The sequence below is a fragment of the Carcharhinus amblyrhynchos genome, chromosome 4, assembly GCF_965287045.1.
Source record: "Carcharhinus amblyrhynchos chromosome 4, sCarAmb.v2.hapA, whole genome shotgun sequence".
Classification (NCBI taxonomy): domain Eukaryota; kingdom Metazoa; phylum Chordata; class Chondrichthyes; order Carcharhiniformes; family Carcharhinidae; genus Carcharhinus; species Carcharhinus amblyrhynchos.
In genome coordinates this window covers 138155186-138176305 of record NC_137327.1, presented here as the reverse complement: position 1 = coordinate 138176305, position 21120 = coordinate 138155186, and the positions used below count along the sequence as shown (strand labels likewise).

The window sequence follows — 21120 nt, the reverse complement described above, 5'->3', positions numbered from 1 at the left end:
CAGTCAATGTTCTGCATGTGGATATAGCAGTTATTTTGCACATAGCAATATCCCACAGCTAGCAACAAGTTAAATTACTGTACCAGTTAAGATGTGATTAGTGGTATTGCTCAAACAGACCATTGTCAGTACACTGATAGAGCTCACTGCTCATCAACTGATGCAGTCAGATTTTTAATATTTATCTGAATTGAGAAAGTTAGCATTGCTGGGAGTGCTGAAATTCTTCCTGGTTGGTGGCTGAAGCTCGCTCTTCTATTTCCCATACGGCAACACATCAAATTGACAGGCTCGTCAGCTGCCCTGTAGAAAAACCAAGGCAGGAGACCAGGGCCCTGGACTAGACAGAGTTATAGATTAATTCGCAGGGCTTGGAGCTGGGGTCTAGTGAGTTGCTGCCAAAAGGAGAAGAAGTACATGATAGAGAGTGCGCAGAGCCTGTGGAGCCTCCTCTCTGGCTCTCAATGGGTCTGGCAGCTGGTAGCAGCTCAGGCTGAAGTCAAGTTCCCAGTCACCCTCACGCATTGGCTACTGCACACTGCACAAGGCTCGCTATGCTGAGTGCCATGAGGCTAGCACTCTCGCCTACCCGAGATCCTGGAACTGGCTGGCAACATTGCCTGGGGCAAGAGAAAAACCCACATTATCTCCAGATTCTGGCAGCTGCCTGTCTGGAACGATGAGGAGCTCAACAAGCTGCTGGGAGGACATGCAATAGGTAGGGTCCTGCACAGTATTCAGAACACACAACTGCCCAAGAAGACAAGACATCCCAACAAGGTCAAAGGAGAAGATCAGGAGCAAAGGAGCAGGGTGGAGGGGCCCTCTGATTAGAGGGATGAAGCAACAACATGGGACAGATAGAGTCTGTGATTGAAACTGCAGCTCCTCAGATTTCTCTGTCCTTTCAATAAAAATACACGGGGGTGATGCTTCTTGAATATTTCACCCTCGTCGTTGTGAGGCTTCTGGGGAAAATTCACTCACTGCTGCCTTATATTTTGAACTCTGATCCCTATGGACTCTGTTTTAATGTGTCACGTGAAGGATGTGATCATATCACATTGAAGCATTAACCTAGGCTGCGAGGTCAAATGCTTGGGGACGGCTTGGAGCCACAAACTCGAGCGAGAGTATTACTAAATAAGCTAAGCTGAAGTGTTTTGGGCATTCACAGTTCACCACTGATCCGTGAGAGAATGCCAGTTTGAACTTGTTATAAAGAGGTATGTAAGAGCACATTTGGAATGTACACAAACTGCATATTCCTCATACTCCATGTCAGACCACCCAACACAGATGATTGCAAACTTAAATTCTAATTGCTGAACTTTTGTTATGATCTGAGCCAAATGGAGATTTAAAGATCTCCTGGCTGTTTGGAAGGAAGGGCTGGCGATAATCAAAGGGAAACGCTATGACTCAGCGCTCTCTTATTACAGAGAACAGCCATTGGGGAACATTCTAGTGCACTGTCTTTTAAACTTACACAATATGGGAAGGAACATAAACTGATTAAACACAGTGCACTTTCTGCAAAATAAGTTAATTTTAAATGAATGCAAGTAGAAAAATGTTTTTTGAATTTTTAATATAATTTAACTTTACTAATAAGCATTTCATTTTTTAATAATTTTGTCACGTGGGATATTTTCAAACTTCATTTGCATTCTGCTGATGTGTACTTTTCATGTCGTTTTTTTTAAGTTTATTCATTAGTGTCACAAGTAAGGCTTACGTTAACACTGCAATGAAGTTACTGTGAAAATCCCCTAGTCGCCACACTCTGATGTCTGTCTGGGCACGCTGAAGGAGAATTTAGCATGGCCAATGCACCTAATCAACACATCTTTCAGACTGTGGGAGGAAACTGGAGAAACCCATGCTGACGTGGGAAGAATGTGACCTAAGCTGGGAATTGAACCTGTGTCCCTAGCGCTGTGGGGCAGCAGTGCTACTGTGCTGCTCATGTGGTCAGAACCCTCATATTATTGAAGTGTTTTTTTTTGTAATGCCCAGTGAAATCTTTTTCTAAGTAGAAAATCCTCTTTCCCTTGTTAACAACATGCATGCACCATCCATCTATGTCCGAGCAGATAATTAATGATACTGGAAGAGATTCAGGAACAGGCTACTTTCCTATTCTCTGAACTCAGCAAATGTTAGTGGAGCAAAACACCTGAATGCAATATAGAGAGACTGACAGCGTAAAAATCTCACAACTTGCTAGCTGAGTGGTAACCAGCATGAGGAAATGGGATTCTGACAGTATGATCAGCAATTGCAGAATTGTGAAATGAGACTGGAAAGTACTTTGCTTTATAACTCTGCTTCATTTCTCTGCCGCCTTTTCTGTGGACAGAGTTGTTTATTCATGATTGAAGAACATTATTCTCACAAATAGTTACTCACCTTGTTTGTGGAAGGAGGGCAAAGGCGACAGTCCCACACTACTTTGATTGACGATTTCTCCCAGGATTGTTAGATGTGTTGTACCGTAAGAATGGGATGAGGAAAGTGTCTGTGATCACCAGCCCTGTGAACACTTGGTTTTAATCCTGCAACTGCGACCAGGCACTTTTCCACAAGAAAATGGGAGGAATGTTGTTGGACCTAACTTCCTGCCATCCTATATTTAAGTGCTCCTCGGATTGTCCAGAAACCCTGTCTCTCTTTATTGGTGAATACGAGTAGGAAGTGGAGGAGCAGCAGCTCTGAATCCCAACTGATTCAATATCCAAAGCCATTCATGGTCTATGGACAAAATGAGTTCAGACCATTAAACACATGTTCCCAATAATGTTCAGATGCCTTAAGCTGCTAATGCAAATGGATATTTGGACTGTGGTTTGGGATTTATTGTGTTAATGAATAGTGCCAAGATTAGCCCTTTTTTAATCTCAAGGTTGGCACAGGTCAAACAGGATAACAAAAAAAAACCCAAGCGCAATTAGGTGATAAGTTCACAGGCTTTGATTGTCAATTTTGATGCCACAGGGTGGGAATCCCAGATATGCTGACAGGTGAAAGGGAAAATAGTCTACAAATAACCCATTGACCGTACTGCGAGTTGTATTTCACCGAATTTAGACTTAGTGGCACTCTGCCAGTGTATTCCCAGTCAAAATGCATTATTCTACCTGGTTTAGGAAAAGACTGTTAGGTTCTCTGGAAAATGAGTTTGTAATACCTCAGGATGTGAGCACATCTGGCCATACTTTCTCACTTCCTATAAGCTGTTTGGACTCACTGCAGCAATTAAATGATAGTGAAATAGTTTAGTTGTTAAGTCATGATAACGTGTGGTCGTTGTCTACCTTGTGATTCAGGGTTTTGGCCTGCATTCTGTATAGCTTTACTCAGTTGCTTTCCTTCTGACTCTGGTTGTAGCTGAAGAGGAAGCAGGTGTATGTGGACAAAGTAGAAAGAATGCAGCAAGCTCTGATTCAGCTTCAAGCAGCCTGTGAAAAACGGGAACAACTTGAACATCGGCTACGAACCAGGCTTGAAAGGGAATTAGAATCCCTTCGGATGCAGCAGGTAAACTAGTTCCAGTTTTATATGTCAGTGATGTTTTAATGTTTCAGTCTTTTTATATGGATCCCTTTGGGTGTTTATTTGGAGTAAGATGAGTATCACAGAGTGTCTGGAAATAGAAATGATGAGCAGAATGACCTTTATCACTTGATGTTTTTAAAGTTCTAAATCCATCTACAACTACAGTTAGCCTTGGTGACCTTGAATAAGGAGAGGACAAGCTATCCTACTTCAGGTTATCAATCTTGTGGAAATGTATGGTTTTTGAGTGAGATTGCTCCTTGCTGTCATTGTTATCAGAAATTGTTCAGTGGTCTACCAGTGCACTGTACTTGATTTCAAAGTGAAGGGTGTGAGGTATTGTTGAAGCTGCCTTTGCTTCTGGAACTATATCCCAGCATTCAGGAAAGGAGAAAACTGAAGGAAGTAACCTCCACCCTCCAACCCCACTCCCAACTGTGAAGGCTGTTCCAGTCCTGCAACTGTTGTGCATTGGCCACCCAAAGACTTCCATGGTGAAGCATGGAGAGCAGACTACCAGCTTGTCCTTTCTGCTGAAGATTGATGCCAAGTGGGATGGGAAACCTATAGAGAGGTGGGGGTGGTCGTGGGTTTGGGGTGGGGGGGGGGTGGGTGGCGCAGATTGAGTGATCTTTTCCTTATAATGACAATTGATTTCTGAATTTTGAAAAAGCATAATTACAGAAATATGTAATTGTAAGATGTCATTCGATGGTTTGTGCTTTTTTTGTTTGGTCTTGTACAGCGTCAGGGAACCTCCCAGACAGCCAGTGCCCCCGAGTGTAATGCAACTTCATTAATGGAGCTGCTGCGTGAGAAGGAGGAGCGGATCCTGGCCTTGGAGGCCGACATGACCAAGTGGGAACAGAAGTACCTGGAAGAAAGTGTGATGCGACAGTTTGCGTTGGATGCTGCGGCTACCGTCGCAGCTCAAAGGTACAGCTTGGGTTGGATTGGCCTCAAAGTGACATCTCTGCATGAACTGCATTGTCTCACGCAAGCACTAAGAACATAATGAGCTCTGTGCACAATTAAAACTTAGTTTCTACTTTTTCAAAATTTATAACAGGAAGAGGCGTCAGAATTGAGTGAATCGAGATTAATTCCAGCCATTTCCTTCCCTGTCTGATCCAACTTTGAGTTTTTGACTTTGATTGTAAGGAGGGTTCTGGAGCAGATGGAGAGTGTATTACACAATAAATTTTGTTTGTCTCTCACTGGCTGGGCAAGAGCAATCTTGGTGTGGTTTGAGAGCAGTTTGTCCTCTTCATGGACCCTAGCAGTTGCCTCCCCTCTTTCCCCACCTTGGATACAGTAGAGAGATGTGACCTTGAAGTTGCCAAATAGCAGAGATAACTTGGAGGGGAAAAAAGAAGGTAAACACTCTGAAAAGGATCGAAAGAAAGAACCTGCATTTATATTGTCTTTCAAGGTCTCCGTATGTCTCAAAACACTTCAGTTCCAGCCAATTATGAACTCCTAAAGTGTGATCAATACAATATTTTGGAGAAACATGATGGTTAATTTTTACACACAAACCCACAGGGACAGGTAGTCTGTTTTGGAATTGTTGGTTGAGATGTAAACATTCACCAGGACACCCAGAGAATTCCCCTGCTCCCTTCATAATAAAACCATGGGATTTTCTGTGTCCATCTTAAAAGACAGGTATTTAGTTTAATGTCATATCTGAAGGATAGTATCTGTTGAACACTCCTTTGGTTTTCTACCTTGTGATGAAGGGGACAAAGGATGTGGGGGGAAGGCAGTATCAGGCTATTAGATGATCAGGTAAGATCATAACGAATGGTTGGAAGAGCTGAATGACCATCCCCTATTCCTATTGTCTACTTTTGTGTGTTTCTGAAACGGTGCCTGGATTATATGCTCTGGAGTGACCTAAATACACAACCTGCTGATCCAGATCAGAGTTTTACAGAAGCTAATCTAATTTCTGTGCCCTGGTCTTGCATGAGTGAGGAAAAGAAAGGATCCTATTTAGAACTTAAGATAAGTTATGAATATGAATTGTTATTTATCCCATTTGTTGCTTTTGGGAATTTTGCTTTGAATTGAACATTCTTTCATACAAGCCTATTGTAAACTGTTAGTGACAGACTGATTTAAATAACTATAATATTTTCAAAGATGTGGAATGATTTGTATCTCTCCCTTCCATAATTTAGTCCTGCCCATTAGCTAAGGCTTGAAGTCCTCACACGTAACTTTCATCATGTTGGAATGTCTGTGCGATTGACTACAATCTAAAGCAAATATCTCGCTCACTATACAGAGCTTGGAACTAGAGGTTCATCTGAACTTTCAAAACAACAAATCATAGTTGCCTTTGTATGGAGCCTGTTCTGAGCTCACTGAAGAAGACTTAGTTCTACTTTGGACCTCCTGTAACACATGCATCAAGATGTTGAATAGACTGCAGCTTCAGTATAGCCAATTGGCCCATTTTTGCACTGCGACCCGACAAGCTTTTCATTCAGGAATTCAAGCTAATTAAAAACAGCAGCTCTGAAGAAAACCATAATTTACATGTGGATTAGATTTTTGAAGTGTTTTGTCCTTTGCATAGCCATTACATTGGATATACGGCACATAAACAGGCCATTTGATACAGTCAGTCCACACTACTACACTTGATCCTCCTCCCCCCCGTCTTTTCCTCATCTAAAGCTGTCATCATAATCCTCTCTTCCTGCCTCCCTCTTGTGTTTCTCTAGCTTCCCCCTTCTTGCATCTATATTAACAAAGAACAAAATCAGCCCGGGAAACAGGCCCTTCGGCCCAACGAGCCCGCGCCGCCATCTCAACACCACCAGTCCCCCTCTCTACCCATGACCCCTGTCTAATGTTTTATGACCATCCAGATTGAGGGAAACTGATTTGGGGACAATTTATTCCTGCCAATCAGCCTAACAGCACATCTTTGGGGTGTGGAAGGAAACCGGAGTTAATACCTTAACTGCACTCTGTGGTAGTGACTCCCACACTCTCACCACTTATTGGGGAAAGAAGTTTCTTTGGAATTCCTTATTGGATTTCTTGGTGATTGTCAAATATTGATAACCTTTGGTCATAGAACACTACAGCACAAACAGGCCCTTCGGCCCACAAGTTGCGCCGATCACATCTATACGTACCAAGCCATAGAACTATCTGTAACTTCCAATGCCGTTAGATCTTATGCTCTCATCCCCATAAGAGGAAACATTCTCTCCATCTAATCAAATCAAAATCTTTCATCCTTAAGATACTCCTGTAGGTCACCCCTTAGTATTTTTTTCCCAAGAGGAAAGAGACCCTTTTACTGAAACTTCTAGATTTAAATATGAACCTGACTTTTATGCTCCTCTGCTGCAGGTGACTGGAGGTGAGTGTAAAATTCCTTGGATGGCCTTTCCAATAGGCTTCCACCTGCCCAACCTCCTTACAGTTTTACACTGGGGCAAGGGAGGCCTCGAATGGGCCACCCACCCTGGCCCCAACTGAGGCCTCTGAGTGGCCAATTACAACTTTATAAGGATCATTTCCCACCCAATCTCAATATTTAGACAGGGGGAGGAGTGCAAGGGGGAAATGATGTGAATTTAGGCAGAGTCAACTGTAACTAATTTTGTTTGTTGTGTTCTTAGGGATACCACGGTTCTTGGCCATTCTCCAAATGGCAGCTATGAAACATCCTTGGAAGCTCGAATTCAGAAGGAAGAGGAGGAAATTCTGATGGCAAATAGGAGGTGTCTTGACATGGAAAGCAGGTGGGCCAAGATGCATTTGTATCTTCATACTAGACTATGCTACTCTTTGTTAAATGGTATTTTATACATGTATATTTTAAAATAATACAGGGAGAAAATTTCACTTGTGTTGTGCCTAATTGGCCCTTTCTAAATACTTTTTTTGATCTTCATACTCACTTCAGATGCCATGTGTAAGATACCAACACTGTATGAAATTACAATTAATTTTTAAAAGAAGAATACAGAGAGAAAATCTGTTATTTCTCTCATCTATATGCAACTTGACCTCCCAAGGAGAAGAGTCAAGTTTCTCCTAATGATTTAATAACAATTTGCATTTAATTGACTTCACAATGTGCCAATGAGTGAATTTTAAAAAGCTTTGCATTCTTTTGGATTTGAATGCCATTAGCTGCCTTGTACTCGCTGTTCTCGATATTCAGACACATAAGATGCGCTCTGAAGTCCCAGAATCTCCTTTAGCATTTATAACATTGGAGACCCTACTTCTACCAACGCACACTTACCCACCCAAATCCCAAAAGCTCCCCTTCCCCCTTGTTTTGGATGCACTGGTTGCAATATTTCAAAATTTCCTAGAATCTGGATTGGAAAATAGCAAATGTCACTTCTCGATTCAAGAAAGGAGGGATGCGGAGAAGGCAGGAAACTCTATTAACTTCAGGAAAATGCTGGAGTCCGTTACTCAGGAAGTGGAAGGACATTTAGAAAATCATAATGTAATCAAGCTGAGTCAACATGGTTTAAGAAAGAGGAATATTGTTTAACAAATGCATCTTAGTTCTTTTCAGCGTACAACAGACAATAGAAGCTTGTAGATGTGTTATTTGGCTTTTCAAAAGGTGTTTGATAAGGTACCGCAGAAAAGGTTACCACACAAGATAAGATCTGATTTGGGCATGGAAAGAGGATTGGCTAGCTAACAGGCAAACTCGATGGGATAAGTGAGTCATTTTCAGGTTGACAAACTGTCATTATTAAAATGTCACAGAGGCCAGTGCCGGGACCTCAACTATTTCTGATCTGTATATCAGTTGGGTAAAGGGAATGACTATTGTAGCCAAATTTGCAGATGGTACAAAGATGGGTAGGAAAGAAAGTTGTGAAGAGGACGCAGTCTGGAAAGGGATTGTTTGGAATTCTCTACCGTGGAGAGCACCAGAGATGGTGTCACTGATTACTAATTAAAAGTTGAATTAAACAGATTTTTGAATTATAGAGAAGTCAGATGTTTATGGGGATGGGCAGTAAAGTAGAGTTAAGGCCATGGTCAGACTACCAGCGATCTTATTGAATGACGGAGTAGGTTCAAGAATCCAAATTATCTACTCCATGGAATCCCTCCAGTGCAAAAGGAGGCCATTCAGCCCATCAAATCTGTACTGATTCTTCGAAAGAAGCATCTTACCCGACCCTATCCCCTAACCCTGTTAATGTACCATGGCTAATCCACCTAACCTGCATATCTTTGGACTGTGGGAGGAAACTGAAGCACCCGGAGGAAACCCACATGCAAATTCCACAAAGACAGTTACCCAAGGCCAGAATCAAACCTGGATCTCTGGCACTGTGAGACAGCCATGCTAATCACTGTGCTGTCCTGCACCTATTTCTTATGGTACTTCTGTAACTGAGGCATACAGTCCATTGGTAGGGGGATTGAATTTAGGAGTCGCAGCGTCATGTTGCAACTGTACACAACTCTGGTGCGGCCGCACTTGGAGTACTGTGTGCAGTTCTGGTCCCCACATTACAGGAAGGACGTGGAGGCTTTGGAGAGGGTGCAGAGGAGGTTTACCAGGATGTTGCCTGGTATGGAGGGGAGGTCATATGAGGAGAGACTGAGGGATTTGGGGTTGTTTTCGCTGGAAAGTAGGAGGCTAAGAGGGGATCTTATTGAAACGTATAAGATGATTAGAGGTTTAGATAGGGTGGATAGTGATAGCCTTTTTCCTCGGATGGAGAATGCTAGCACGAGGGGGCATGGCTTTAAATTAAGGGGTGGTAGTTATAGGACGGATGTCAGGGGTAGGTTCTTTATCCAGAGGGTGGTGAGGGATTGGAATGCCCTGCCTGCTGCGGTTGTAAATGCGCCTAGTTTGGGGGCGTTTAAGAGATCTGTGGATAGGTTTATGGACGAAAAGGGATTGGTTTAGATTAGTGGGTCAGTGTTTTTTTTGAAAAAAACTGGTCGGCGCAACATCGTGGGCCGAAGGGCCTGTTCTGCGCTGTAATGTTCTATGTTCTATGTTCTATATTCTATTCCCAGTTCTATATCTTGGAGCATCTCTCTATACTCAGAAGCCCCAGAAAATTCCCACCCCATTTTAACCTAAATTACACCCTCAATTTGGGACTGTATCTTAACCACAATGTTTTTACACTCCTGAATTATTCCTCAACAAGTCAAAGATCACCCGGTATATTAATCTGCTCCGGCCACACATTCTCAGCGCTGGTAGCCTCAGTTCCCACTGTTGTTTAAATGTTAGCGCAAAGTCTGCTGCACCTTCTTTACCATCTACCTGTTTATCCTTTTCTTGCCGGAAAATGAGGTTAAAATTTAGTAGTAATGAAATAAACTATACTAAAATACCGATTTACAGTTTTAGCAGGAAAATGGACAGAATCGTAAAACTAAATTCCCAAAAGATAATGTGACTAACTTTGTTAACATAAATCAGCGATGCTTGTAATTTATCGTATGTTACAATAAATTACCCCACCCCCACCTCCCTCACATTGAAATGTCAATGAGAAGGGAGGAGCACAAACCTCTGGCAGCCCTGGTCTTGAACTAGTTACTAGAACAGTGCTCCCTTGAACTTTTTTCCCAGTGGGACTCCATTTTGATACTCAGATTTTGTCTAACCTCAGAGTGAAATATTGGAGGTCAGTGTTGTTGAAGGGTAGTGTTGGGGGATGAGGATTGTGTGGGGGGGGCGGGGGGGGGGGGTGGTGGTGGTGTGGTGGGGGCGGGGGGGATGTGGGAGCGGTTGTTGGATGGGGAACTTTGGTTCTTGCGAGGGGGAGTTGATGAAAAGACAGGCTTTTCCCAGGAAAGCGAACATTTACCTATTCCCAGATTTTATTCGTAGCAGCAATTGGGCCTCAGAGAGCACTCCACTAAACTGTGCTCATCCACATAAGAACCTTGGGCATTTAAAAGGCCCTCGCAGGACTCCGAAATCAGCACCAGCTCCACGGTAGCCATTGCTGTCTTGGAGCTCGTGACCCCAAAATCTCAACTCGTGACATCACTGAGGACCGCAGTTCAGTTTGGGAAGTACTGTGTGCCAGAACATATGTGAGCAAATCATCACTTAATGATTTACATATCTCCCTCTGGGTGAAACACATCATAGAGTCATGGAGGTTTACAACATGGAAATAATCCCTATGGCCCAACTTGTCCATGCCACTCCTTTTTTTGACCACCAGGCTAGTCACAATTGCCCATGTTTGGCCCATATCCCTCTACATCCATCCTACCCATCCAAATCATTAATATAAATGACGAATAACAGTGGACCAGTACCGACTTCTGAGGCACACCGCTGGCCACAGGCCTCCAGTTGGAATAACAACCCTCTACAACCACTGCCTCCTGTCATGAAGACAATTTTGTATCCATTTGGCTACCTCACCCTGGATCCCATGAGATTTAACCTTATGCAACAACCTATCATGCAGGACCTTGTCAAAAGCCTTGCTAAAGTCCACGTAGGCAATATCAACTGCACTGCCCTCATCGACCTTCTTGGTTATCCCTTCAATAAACTCAATCAAATTTGTGAGACGTGACTTTCCACTCACAAAGCCATGCTGACTGTCCCTCATCAGTCCTTGTCTCGCTAAATGCCTGTAGATCCTGAATCTCAGAATACCTTCTAAAATTTACCCATTACAGACCTCACTGGCCTGTGGTTCCCAAGCTTTTCCCTGCAGCCCTTTTTAAACAAAGACACAACATTTGCCATTGTGGCAATTTGTGATTATTATTCTTTACTTTCAGCTTAGAGCTCTCCAGTCAGTGCGATACTTCAGAATTAACTGATAGGAATTGAGGAAAGTACTCAGAGTGACTGAAACATCTTTTATTCATCCCTTTGAGAAGTGTCTGGCTTCTCAGACAAACTACTCCTCTAGGTGTTTTCTGATCCAACTACTAGAATCTGAAATATTTTGTAGGCGTAGCAATGGAATGAGAAACAGTTACATTTCAGGCTGAATATCTTCCATCAGAACTGGAGCTGCAACATTCAAACAAAGGCAAAATATTGCAGATGCTGGAATATGAAACAAAAACAGAAAATCTCTGCAGGTCTGATAGCATCTCTGGAGAGAGATTAGAACCAACATTTCGAGTCAGGGTGAGGGTCAGACCTGCTGAGATTTTCCAACATTTTCTGAAACATTGTGTGTTTCTCTCTCCACAGGTCCTACCTGACCCGCTGAGTATATCCAGCGGTTTCTGATTTTATTTCAAATTTGCAGTATCTGCAGTATTTTGCCTTTACACGCCAAAGGTTGACTGAATTTTAATTAGATTTTCTTTTCTTGTGGGCTGTTGCAGGATTAAGACTCTTCATGCTCAGATTATTGAGAAAGACGCGATGATAAAAGTTCTCCAACAGAGGTCACGAAGAGAACAAGTCAAAACGGAACAGCCATCGGCTTTAAGACCTTCAAAGTCTCTCGTTTCTATTTCCAATGCTACATCTGGGCTTTCATCATATCCTACACTGCTGTCCAGTAATCCAATCATTGAGGAGAAGAAGGAAGACAAGAGCTGGAAAGGCAGTTTGGGTAAACATGTTTTCAAAGATTACAGGATTTATGATGAATATTGTAAACTATTCTATAATAAAAATGTTGTTACAATTCAGGAACTTTTATAGTCAACCAAAGGAATGAAACAATGAAGACTTTTTATTTTGATTGTACAGAATTGGTGAAATGTCAAAAAAGTGTATGTCTAAAAGCATTGCGTTGAAAACTGAAATAAGATTGGCCAAAAAACCAAAATTGTAAAATATAATTGCCTATAGATTGTCTGTTTCTGTTGGTGTACCACCGACAACTACTTGGGCTCATAATAAAAATATAAAATACTGTAAAAATCCAGTGAGACTGGCAGCATATGTGGGGAGAGAGAGAGAAAGAAGCAGAAATAATATTTTGAGTCTATTATGACTCCCTCGGAACTGAGGAGAGGCAGGAATGTGATGGGTTTTATGTTATTTAAAAATGGGGGTGGGGGAGGATCAGGTTGAACAAAAAGGGAAGATCATGGATAGGATAGAGGGCTGGGGAGATTAAATTACAAAGATATCATGGAACAAAAGGCAATGCGAGTGTGAATGGTCTAGTAAAGGAACAAAACATTGGTCCAGAGTCGGTGTTAACAGCAGGATAAAGGCCAGCACTATCTGAAAGCAAAATAGCACAGTGTGTTAACAGCAGAATAAAGCTTAGTGCTGTCTGAAGACAAAACATGAGAACAAGATACCGACTAACACTAGGGAAAAAAATACAAAACGGAGGACAGAGGTCATGGCCTGATGTTTGTTGAGCCCAGTGTTGATTCTCGAAGGTATATAGTGTTGATTCATAAGATGAGGTGCTATCCCTCAAACTTTGCAAACCTATTTCTGCTTCTTCCATCCTGTAGCAGTCATATTGAGCTTGAAGCATTAACTCTGTTACTCTCCCCACCAATACTGCCATACCTGTTCAGTTTTTTCAGCACTTTGGATGCTGGACATCTGGAATTAAAAAACACAGTATTTTACTTTTATTTTAATAACTGCCCTGAGATTAGTTCCTCTTGTTACCCAGCAGAAACCATCGCTCCTTGGATCACCAGAAGAGTTATATTTGATTACATACATTTGTTTTCTTTTTTTCCTCCATTCCTTCAGGTTTTCTGCTCAACACAGATAGAAATGAGTCGCAATCTTCGTCATCTTCCCCAGTACTTCCCTCCACACCGCTTCTATCAGCGCACTCTAAAACAGGAAGCCGGGACAGCAGCACCCAGACAGAAAGAGGTCCTGAGCACAACAAATTGGGCACTACCTCACCGTCACAAGGAAAGCCAGGCAACAGCAGCCCCACAGGCATGGAAAAAACAGGTATCGTGTTGAATAGTATTGTTTTGTATCCTCTGTTTATAAAGTCCTTCATGTGCGGTTCATCAGGTCTTGTCAGGCTGGGGCATATTGAAACCACGAGAGATTGATCGTTTCACTGCTAACTGAAGTAAAGATTGATAATTTCGCCAGTTGTTAACTGAGGTTTATTTGTACCTTGAAATACAGCCCAGAAAAAGGTGCTAGATTATCCTGGATACCTACCATTCATAGTCAATGGGTGCAAGGGGCACAGGTTCAAGGTGAGATGGGGGAAGTTTAAAGGAGATGTGTGGGGAGAGTTTTTCACACAGAGAATGGTGGGTGCCTGGATCTGCTGCCACAGGAGGTGGGGGAAGCAAGCACATTATTAGCAACATTTAAGAGGCGTGGGGTTGGGTACGTGAATAGGGAGGGAATAGAGGGATACAATCCCAGTAAGGGCAGGTTTTTTTTTGGTTTAGGTAGGGCATCAGGATCGGCGCGGACTGGGGGGGTTGAAGGGCCTGTTCCTGTGCTGTAATTTTCTCTGTTTTTCTTTGTAAGTACAGCCTATTGTGATTTCTTATCTTCAATTAAAGAATATTTCTCCTCTTTACGTACTGAAGTGATTTATGTCTAGCTCTGGTTCCACGAATGTCACTACTTTTCTAATATTTTTGCTTAATTTCCCAGTTGTCAGATATTTGTGTCCATGATGACTGCATGAACAAGACAGGGCTCAGGGGAGGTGTTTTGGCTGGAGCGCTGCAGTGGGTATTGGTGGAGGGAACTAACTTACATAGGTTCACATTTCAGGAGAGTCTAAAACTAGAGGGCATAGGTTTAAGGTGAGAGGGGAGAGATACAAAAGTGTCCAGCGGGGTTCACACAGGGTGGTGAGTGTCTGGAACAAGCTGCCAGAGTTACTGGTAGTGGCAGGTACAATTTTGTCCTTTAAAAAGCATTTAGATAGTTACATGGGTACGATGGGTTTAGAGGGTTATGGGCCAAATGTGGGCAATTGGGATTAGCTTAGGGGTTTTAAAAAAAAAAGGACAGCATGGACAAATTGGGCCAAAGGGCCTGTTTCCATTCTGTAAACCTCTATGGCTCTAATAGGCTTAGCCACCAGCAGTGGAAATCCTGGTGTGGACACTGGGGTCAGACAAATAGGATGCAAGTCTTCTCTACATACCATAAAGGTGTAGCTTGTGCATATCTGACTTGTGAATGGTTGCTGATGGATAGTTGACTAAAATGTTCAAAGATTATGGCCGGATTCTCTCAAAAAAATTCTGTGTGCTAAACTTGAGTAAAAACTGGAGTAGCTCTTGTTGTCTTTCCAGCAGGATTTTCAAAATGAATCTCCCACATTCTGAGCTCTGCAGAATGTTCTAGCATGAATCATGATAAAATTCAGGGCGGTGCCTATTCCCACTGGAGAGGCTGGTAACAGCACTGAGCAGCTCACTGTGCATGTACCAATCTGCCAGAGCAGAGATCAGCACGTGTGCAGTAACCCTGCATTGCTGACCTCCCAGTCACCGCCCAGTCCCAATGACACTCCCCATCACCACAGCAACCCTCATCTCCCAATTTCCAACCCCCAGTGGCCACCCCAATCACTGTCCTTCCTCCCTCTGTCACTGATCTCAAAGTGCAGAGTGGTAGCAGGTCTTGGCCCTCTGGCCTTGCCCCCTTGGCATTGCTTGATGCCCAGTAGGCAATGCTAAGGTGCCTCTTGGCCATTGCCATGTTGACTTGTAGGCAGGTGCCAGGGGTCCAGTTTGGCACTGCTAGTCTGACAATGCCCAGGGATCACCCCCTTCACCTCCAACTCCCTTGGGGGCCTCCCTGGCCTCCTTTCACTCCAGCGGAATCGGGCCATCAGTTCCCCATTAGTGGGAAGCTGTTGTGAACCCCGCTGGAGTGAATCACTCTTGGCAGCGGGGGGGAGGGGGGTCGGAGTGGCTAGCGGGCCTGGAGAATTCAGTCCCGGGCCCGCTAATGATATTCAAATGAAAATTTAAATATTTTAATCACTTCCACGCAGATTTCCGCTGTAGCAGCGCAGCGGGCTGGGGAATCGCCCCCGTGTTTGTCATCACTAATACCAAGTTGAGCATAAAATTCATAAATTATTTTGAAAAAACTTAGCTAGTTTCTTTTTAAACTTTTAATCAGTAACAGTGATGTGACGGGGTAAGCAACAGCAGTTAGTAATTTCTGCAGTTATCAGAGACAGCTGTTGATAAATGGCGAGCAACAACTTTTAAACTCATTTGCATTTTGTAGATAAAATGGAATTTTATCCTGTGAAAGTTTAAGATGACTCTTCCCCACCCAATGCAAACAGCAAATTTCCAGGATGTTTGTTGAGCGTTGTAATATATATTTTATGGAGATGATTAGTTGCATTCCGCAGATTACGTTCCCAGAGCTTCATAAAAGGCAGGAACCGTGGGGCTCAATTTTCTTGCAACTTCTGGACCAAAAGTGAGAGCCAACTCCGTGGTCGTGAGTGACGGGATTTTGAGGCAGCATTTTAACATAAGAACATAAGAAATAGGAGCAGGAGTAGGCTAACTAGCCCTTCGAGCCTGCCCCGCATTCAATAAGATCATGGCTGATCTGTCTTGGCTCAGTTCCACTTTCCCGCTTTCTCCCCATAACCCTTAATCCCCTCGCTTATCAAAAACCCATCAACCCGCATCTTAAAAATATTTAGCGAGGCAGCCTCCACCACTTCAACGGGCAGAGAATTCCAGAGATTCACCACCCTTTGAGTGAAGAAGTTCCTCCTCAACTCCGTTCTAAACCGCCCCCCCTTTATCTTGAGGCTGTGCCCCCTAGTCCTACTGTCCTTTCTGAGCGGGAAGAGTCTCTCCACCTCTATCCTATCCACCCCATTCATTTTGCCACCAGGGATCTGTTTGGCTGCTGTCAGGACCATTGTCCAAGGGTGGGTGCTCTGTGAGCCGTGGAAAAGCCTTTCAGGGCTGCTTCCTGGAAACCTGATGGTCTCCCAACCCGGACGTGGAGGCAAATTGTCCCAAACCGGGAATGGAGGCAAATTCTCCCAACTCGGACAAAGCCCTGGCATGAGTAGGAAGCCATAGGACTAATAAAACAGCCTACAATTTTGGAGAAATCATCATTTCTGTCCGTATACTTTTAACCGTTGATCCTTGTTGTAAGCAAGTACTTATCCAGGTTCTTTTTCAGAGAATTAGCTTTATTTTTATTTTATTTATTAGCCACAAGTAGGCTTACATTAACACTGCAATGAAGTTACTATGAAAATCCTCTAGTCGCTGCCCTCTGGTGCCTGTTCGGGTACACAGAGGGAGAATTTAGCCTGGCCAATGCACCTAACTAGCACATCTTTCGGACTGTGGGAGGAAATTGGAGCACCCGGAGGAAACCCATGTAGAAAAGGGGAGAGCGTGCAGATTCCGCACGGACAGTGATCCAAGCCTGGAATCAAACCCGGATCCCTAGCGCGATGAGGCAGCAGTGCCTAACCACTGTGCCGCCCCTCTACAAGTCTCCTACTCAATGAGAAGATGAAATGAATTATTCCAGTTTGTTGTCTCAATTGAAACTTGCTGGTATTTAATGCTTTAGTACTGAGGTCACATTTATATTTTCATGGCTGAGCTTTGATATATTAACAATCAAATTGTTTTTTCCACAGAATACAAGCTCAGTTTTATTATTTTATAACTTTGAATTCTTGTTGACTCACTGTTGAATCCTACTTAATATTGCTGTAATCTTGTCAAGAAAATGTGCCAAAGTTATGCACAGTATTTCAATCTAACCGTAACAATAATAAAATAATTTATTACAATTGAATATCCTTGAAATGCATCTAAGTCTTTAATCTGAACCACATATTGGACGAGTGTTCTCTGTATTGAATTCTGGGATTTATTTGAACTCGATCTTAAAGATTGTTTGATGTTACTGAAGTTTTGAACACTTATTTTAGTAACTAATCAGCTCAGTTTTTGTTTTTACACAGACAGTTTTCCTTTGAACAATACACTTGACAGGAAAGTTCCCCCTTCTCCATTTGGGCAGGACCTTGCTGATAACGAGATGGTGGAAATCCTGATTTGAACTCTTCACCTCCGGGCAAAGTGAGGAGACAATAAAGGGAATTGGAAAGAAGAAAAGCTGATCTCTTTTGCGTCCATTGTGGAAAAACCAGGCAAAGTGGATCCCTGGCTATCCAGGTGAAGTGCATGTAAAGCTAAAGCACTTCAGGAAACAATAACAACATCAACTAAAGGATGTAAATGTTTTATAATCGCATTCTTTATGAACAATGTACATGGAAAAATAAATTATCCACTGGGCCCCTGATAGACCAGTATCAGTACGGACTGTTTTGAGAAGTATCTGCACTGCCTTGTACAATACATTCCCACTCAAGTCAATACCTTTACCATTTAAAATTGAAGTATTATATACACAAAAAACAGTATATTGACAAGACCACAAGCAGTAATATATTAGGAGTCACTCTTTGATCAATAATGTTGTATTAAAGAGGAATAAAGAGCCTTTAAGATGGAGGCCAGAGTCGGACTGAATCTCCAAACCACACATTCCTGGCAAACAAAATGGTTTACTCTTGTTTTTGTTCAAGAATACAAGAAACTAGGACACATAATTTGAAGGTGGATGATTCAAAAACTCTGGACTGTTATAAACTTGTTCTTTGCCATTTAAAGTTAAAAATGCCTTTATGGTTCCTCAAGTCCTACATGTATTGATGCTTAGATGATCACTAAACATCTGTCCCAGTCCTAAATTTATTAGTTCCAGGATTTCTCCTCCAGTGTTCTCAATCTTCTGACTGAAGCCACTGTCTCCTGTCCACCGTACGGTTCTGTGGCACTGAAATCTTCCAGCATCTCATCAAAGTGTACCTTCTTAAAGAATCAGCCATATCAGTGTTGGATTCAACAGTGAGGACCACACAGCTGAGCCCAATGCTTCTGGTACCTGGCATCCATGCATGGGCATGTTCTGTGCTTACGTCACTGGATAACATTCAAGAATATGAATCCTGGCTGATATTTTCTTTCTCCTCCTCCAGATTAATTGTAAAGCTCTCTCATGCCTCCTCCACTGCTTTCTTGATCAAAATTAACCTGCTTAGCACAGGCAACTGTTTCACATTTCTTTGTTTTGAAGGACCACCTGAAACACTTCCTTTACGTAGTTATAAACAAACTAGGTTCAATACGAACAACTGATGGTGCTAAAATGCATTTAGACCCTGGGTAGGTCCGGGTTATGTATGAACTTCCACCAAAAAAAAGAAAAACTTGTGTCCATTCAGAATGTTGTTGTACTTTAGCAATTTGCCATTTAAAATGTGAAAATTGCCGGGGGGGTTGGGGGTAGGGGGGGTAGGGGGGTAGGGGGGAAGTGGTCAATAGAAACTTGCAACCCTGTTTTGCAATGTACCTTGGTAAATGAGGCCCAGACCTAGATCTCCCAGTTACTGTTTACAAATCTGTTACTTTCATAATATCATCCTGAAATCCTGAGAATATTGTCTAGCTTTGGTTAACCTTGTAGCTTTAGGCAGATTGTAGTTCATGTACATTTCAGTCATTTGGTTAAAATGCGATTGTTGTAAAAACACCAGACATTATTCTACTCCAATGCAAGTTCTGTGGTGTCCATAATAATCCAGCGGAGTCCCAGATGTGTGGAATTTTAGCGTATGCAATATTTTTTTGGTGTACACTTAATAGACAGGTGTTCACCTTTTGTCCTGCAGGTGTAACCAGGTCATAAAGAAGCCTGTGCTTTGCTTAATCAACCTGCATTCAAAACTTTTATAATTTGTAGGGTTTTATGATAGCTTGATAATCTGCAAAGTGAAATAGTAACATGGTTTGCAGCCTTGTGAACAATTTCATTGAATACTGTTACCAGTGTGTTACAAGAAAAAAGTACTTGTGGCTGATACTCCCACTGCCATTATCATTATTGCCATGAGTGATAGACCAATAACCATCGTACTTCACTTTAGGATTGTATAGCTCAAAACATTTTAGAAGGAGAAAGACAATAATTAAGCTACTCAACATTTTTTCAGAGTTTGTGGACATATAATGAAGATTCCATATGCCCACCATTCTGTTTCTTTAAAGAGTGCAAAGACACAAATCGCTCCATTTTAAATTTATCTTCTGCCTCCTGTCTTATGGTTCCTGCTCTCTTTCTGTGCCATTTGCTGGGTGAAATAGTAGGTTATCCGGTCGTCTTAATGTTGGACCAGAGACGCTTGTGGAGTGTGTGGGACTAGTCTCGAGAGTGGACTTTCTTAGTTGTCTGTCTGTTTCATGTGAAAATGAGGACCACTTCTACATGTCAATATCTTTGCTAAATTAGCTGTGACCATGATACACTGCTGGAGGGTGAACTCATGTTTTTTTTAATATGTAAAAATTGAATTAATTAGTTTTGGCTAATTAATCATTCCCAGCAACATTCTCACTTTCAACATTTTTGAATATATTTCTGTTTGGAAGAAATGTTTATACCTAATGTAGATTTATCTAATTTAAATTACAGTTCGTGACTTGACTTCTTTTAGTACACGAGTTAGTGACTGGTTCGGTAGTAATGTTATGCCTGGAATATAACAGAAATGCTGCTATATTATAATTGTATCCTTTAATAACCATAACCCCACAATAACGTTATGGTCTTATCAAAAGACCATAGAGTAACATGTCCCTAATTATAAAGCTGAAGTATCTGAATCTTGGTTCAATGCTGAGCATTAAATCTAGACGATGATAAGGGAGCTACAGTGGAAATTTCTTACAAGTGTGTGTGTTATGGTGTCTTTCAGTTAATCCAATATATATTTGTAGCCAAGTCTCACCCATTTTTACTTTTCCCCAATGCCAAGTTGATGAAAATTGCTGCACTGATGAGCCCAGTGAGATGGTGAATCCTCTTTGCTACTAAAGTGGTGCCTTCTTATCAGCACCCAGTTAGTAGGAAAGAATTATGTTCAGCAATGAGTGATTGTATGAAGAGTTCAGCCATAAATCTATTAAAACAGTTCAACAAAGTGTGCCTAAATTTACAAGAAGAGTTTGCTCTTAAGAGGCCAATTCCAAACTAAAGGAAGGAAAATAGTGAGATGCTGGCGATCTGAAATAAAAAGTGAAAATGCTGGAAAAACTCAACAGGTCTGGCAGCTCCTGTGGAAAGAGACTTGTTTCGAGTCCAAATATAGCTCCTCTTTGGAACTGTCCAAGCTAAAGAAACTCAGCTGTACAAAATAATAAATGAGATGAACAGGCTGGAAATGTAATTTACAAATGTCAGAAATTAATGGATAAATGAGTCATTCACGTATTAGAAATGATACTTGTCAAACTAACCTCCAGACAGTAACTGTTGCTACATCTACATTTTGAGGGACTAAACCATTTTTTTTGGAGAGATAAAGGTATATAATGTACATATATTTAAATGGCTCTGGCTCTAAAGCCTGGAACATTGCACTGTACAATTCTGTCCTGCACATAAAATTAGTAATGTCTTTGTTCAAAATTGGGAATAAACTAGTTAAAACTACCAAGTCATGACTGTATATAACATTTCAAAAGTTGATTTTTTAAAAAAAA

General features: G+C 42.0%; 1 protein-coding gene across 2 annotated transcripts in view; it reads left to right on the top strand.

Moving 5' to 3' along the window:
- amot (angiomotin) overlaps positions 1-18852 on the top strand; it is a 117114-nt gene extending 98262 nt beyond the window's left edge. For both annotated transcript variants that reach the window (XM_080187954.1, XM_080187955.1), the window contains exons 8-13: positions 3391-3540; positions 4304-4494; positions 7206-7328; positions 11908-12140; positions 13256-13468; positions 17475-18852. In XM_080187954.1, coding sequence (XP_080044080.1) covers positions 3391-3540; positions 4304-4494; positions 7206-7328; positions 11908-12140; positions 13256-13468; positions 17475-17572 — 1008 coding nt within the window. In that variant the 3' untranslated portion in view covers positions 17573-18852. The remainder of the gene's footprint in view (positions 1-3390; positions 3541-4303; positions 4495-7205; positions 7329-11907; positions 12141-13255; positions 13469-17474) is intronic.
- Positions 18853-21120: the final 2268 nt, after the last annotated feature.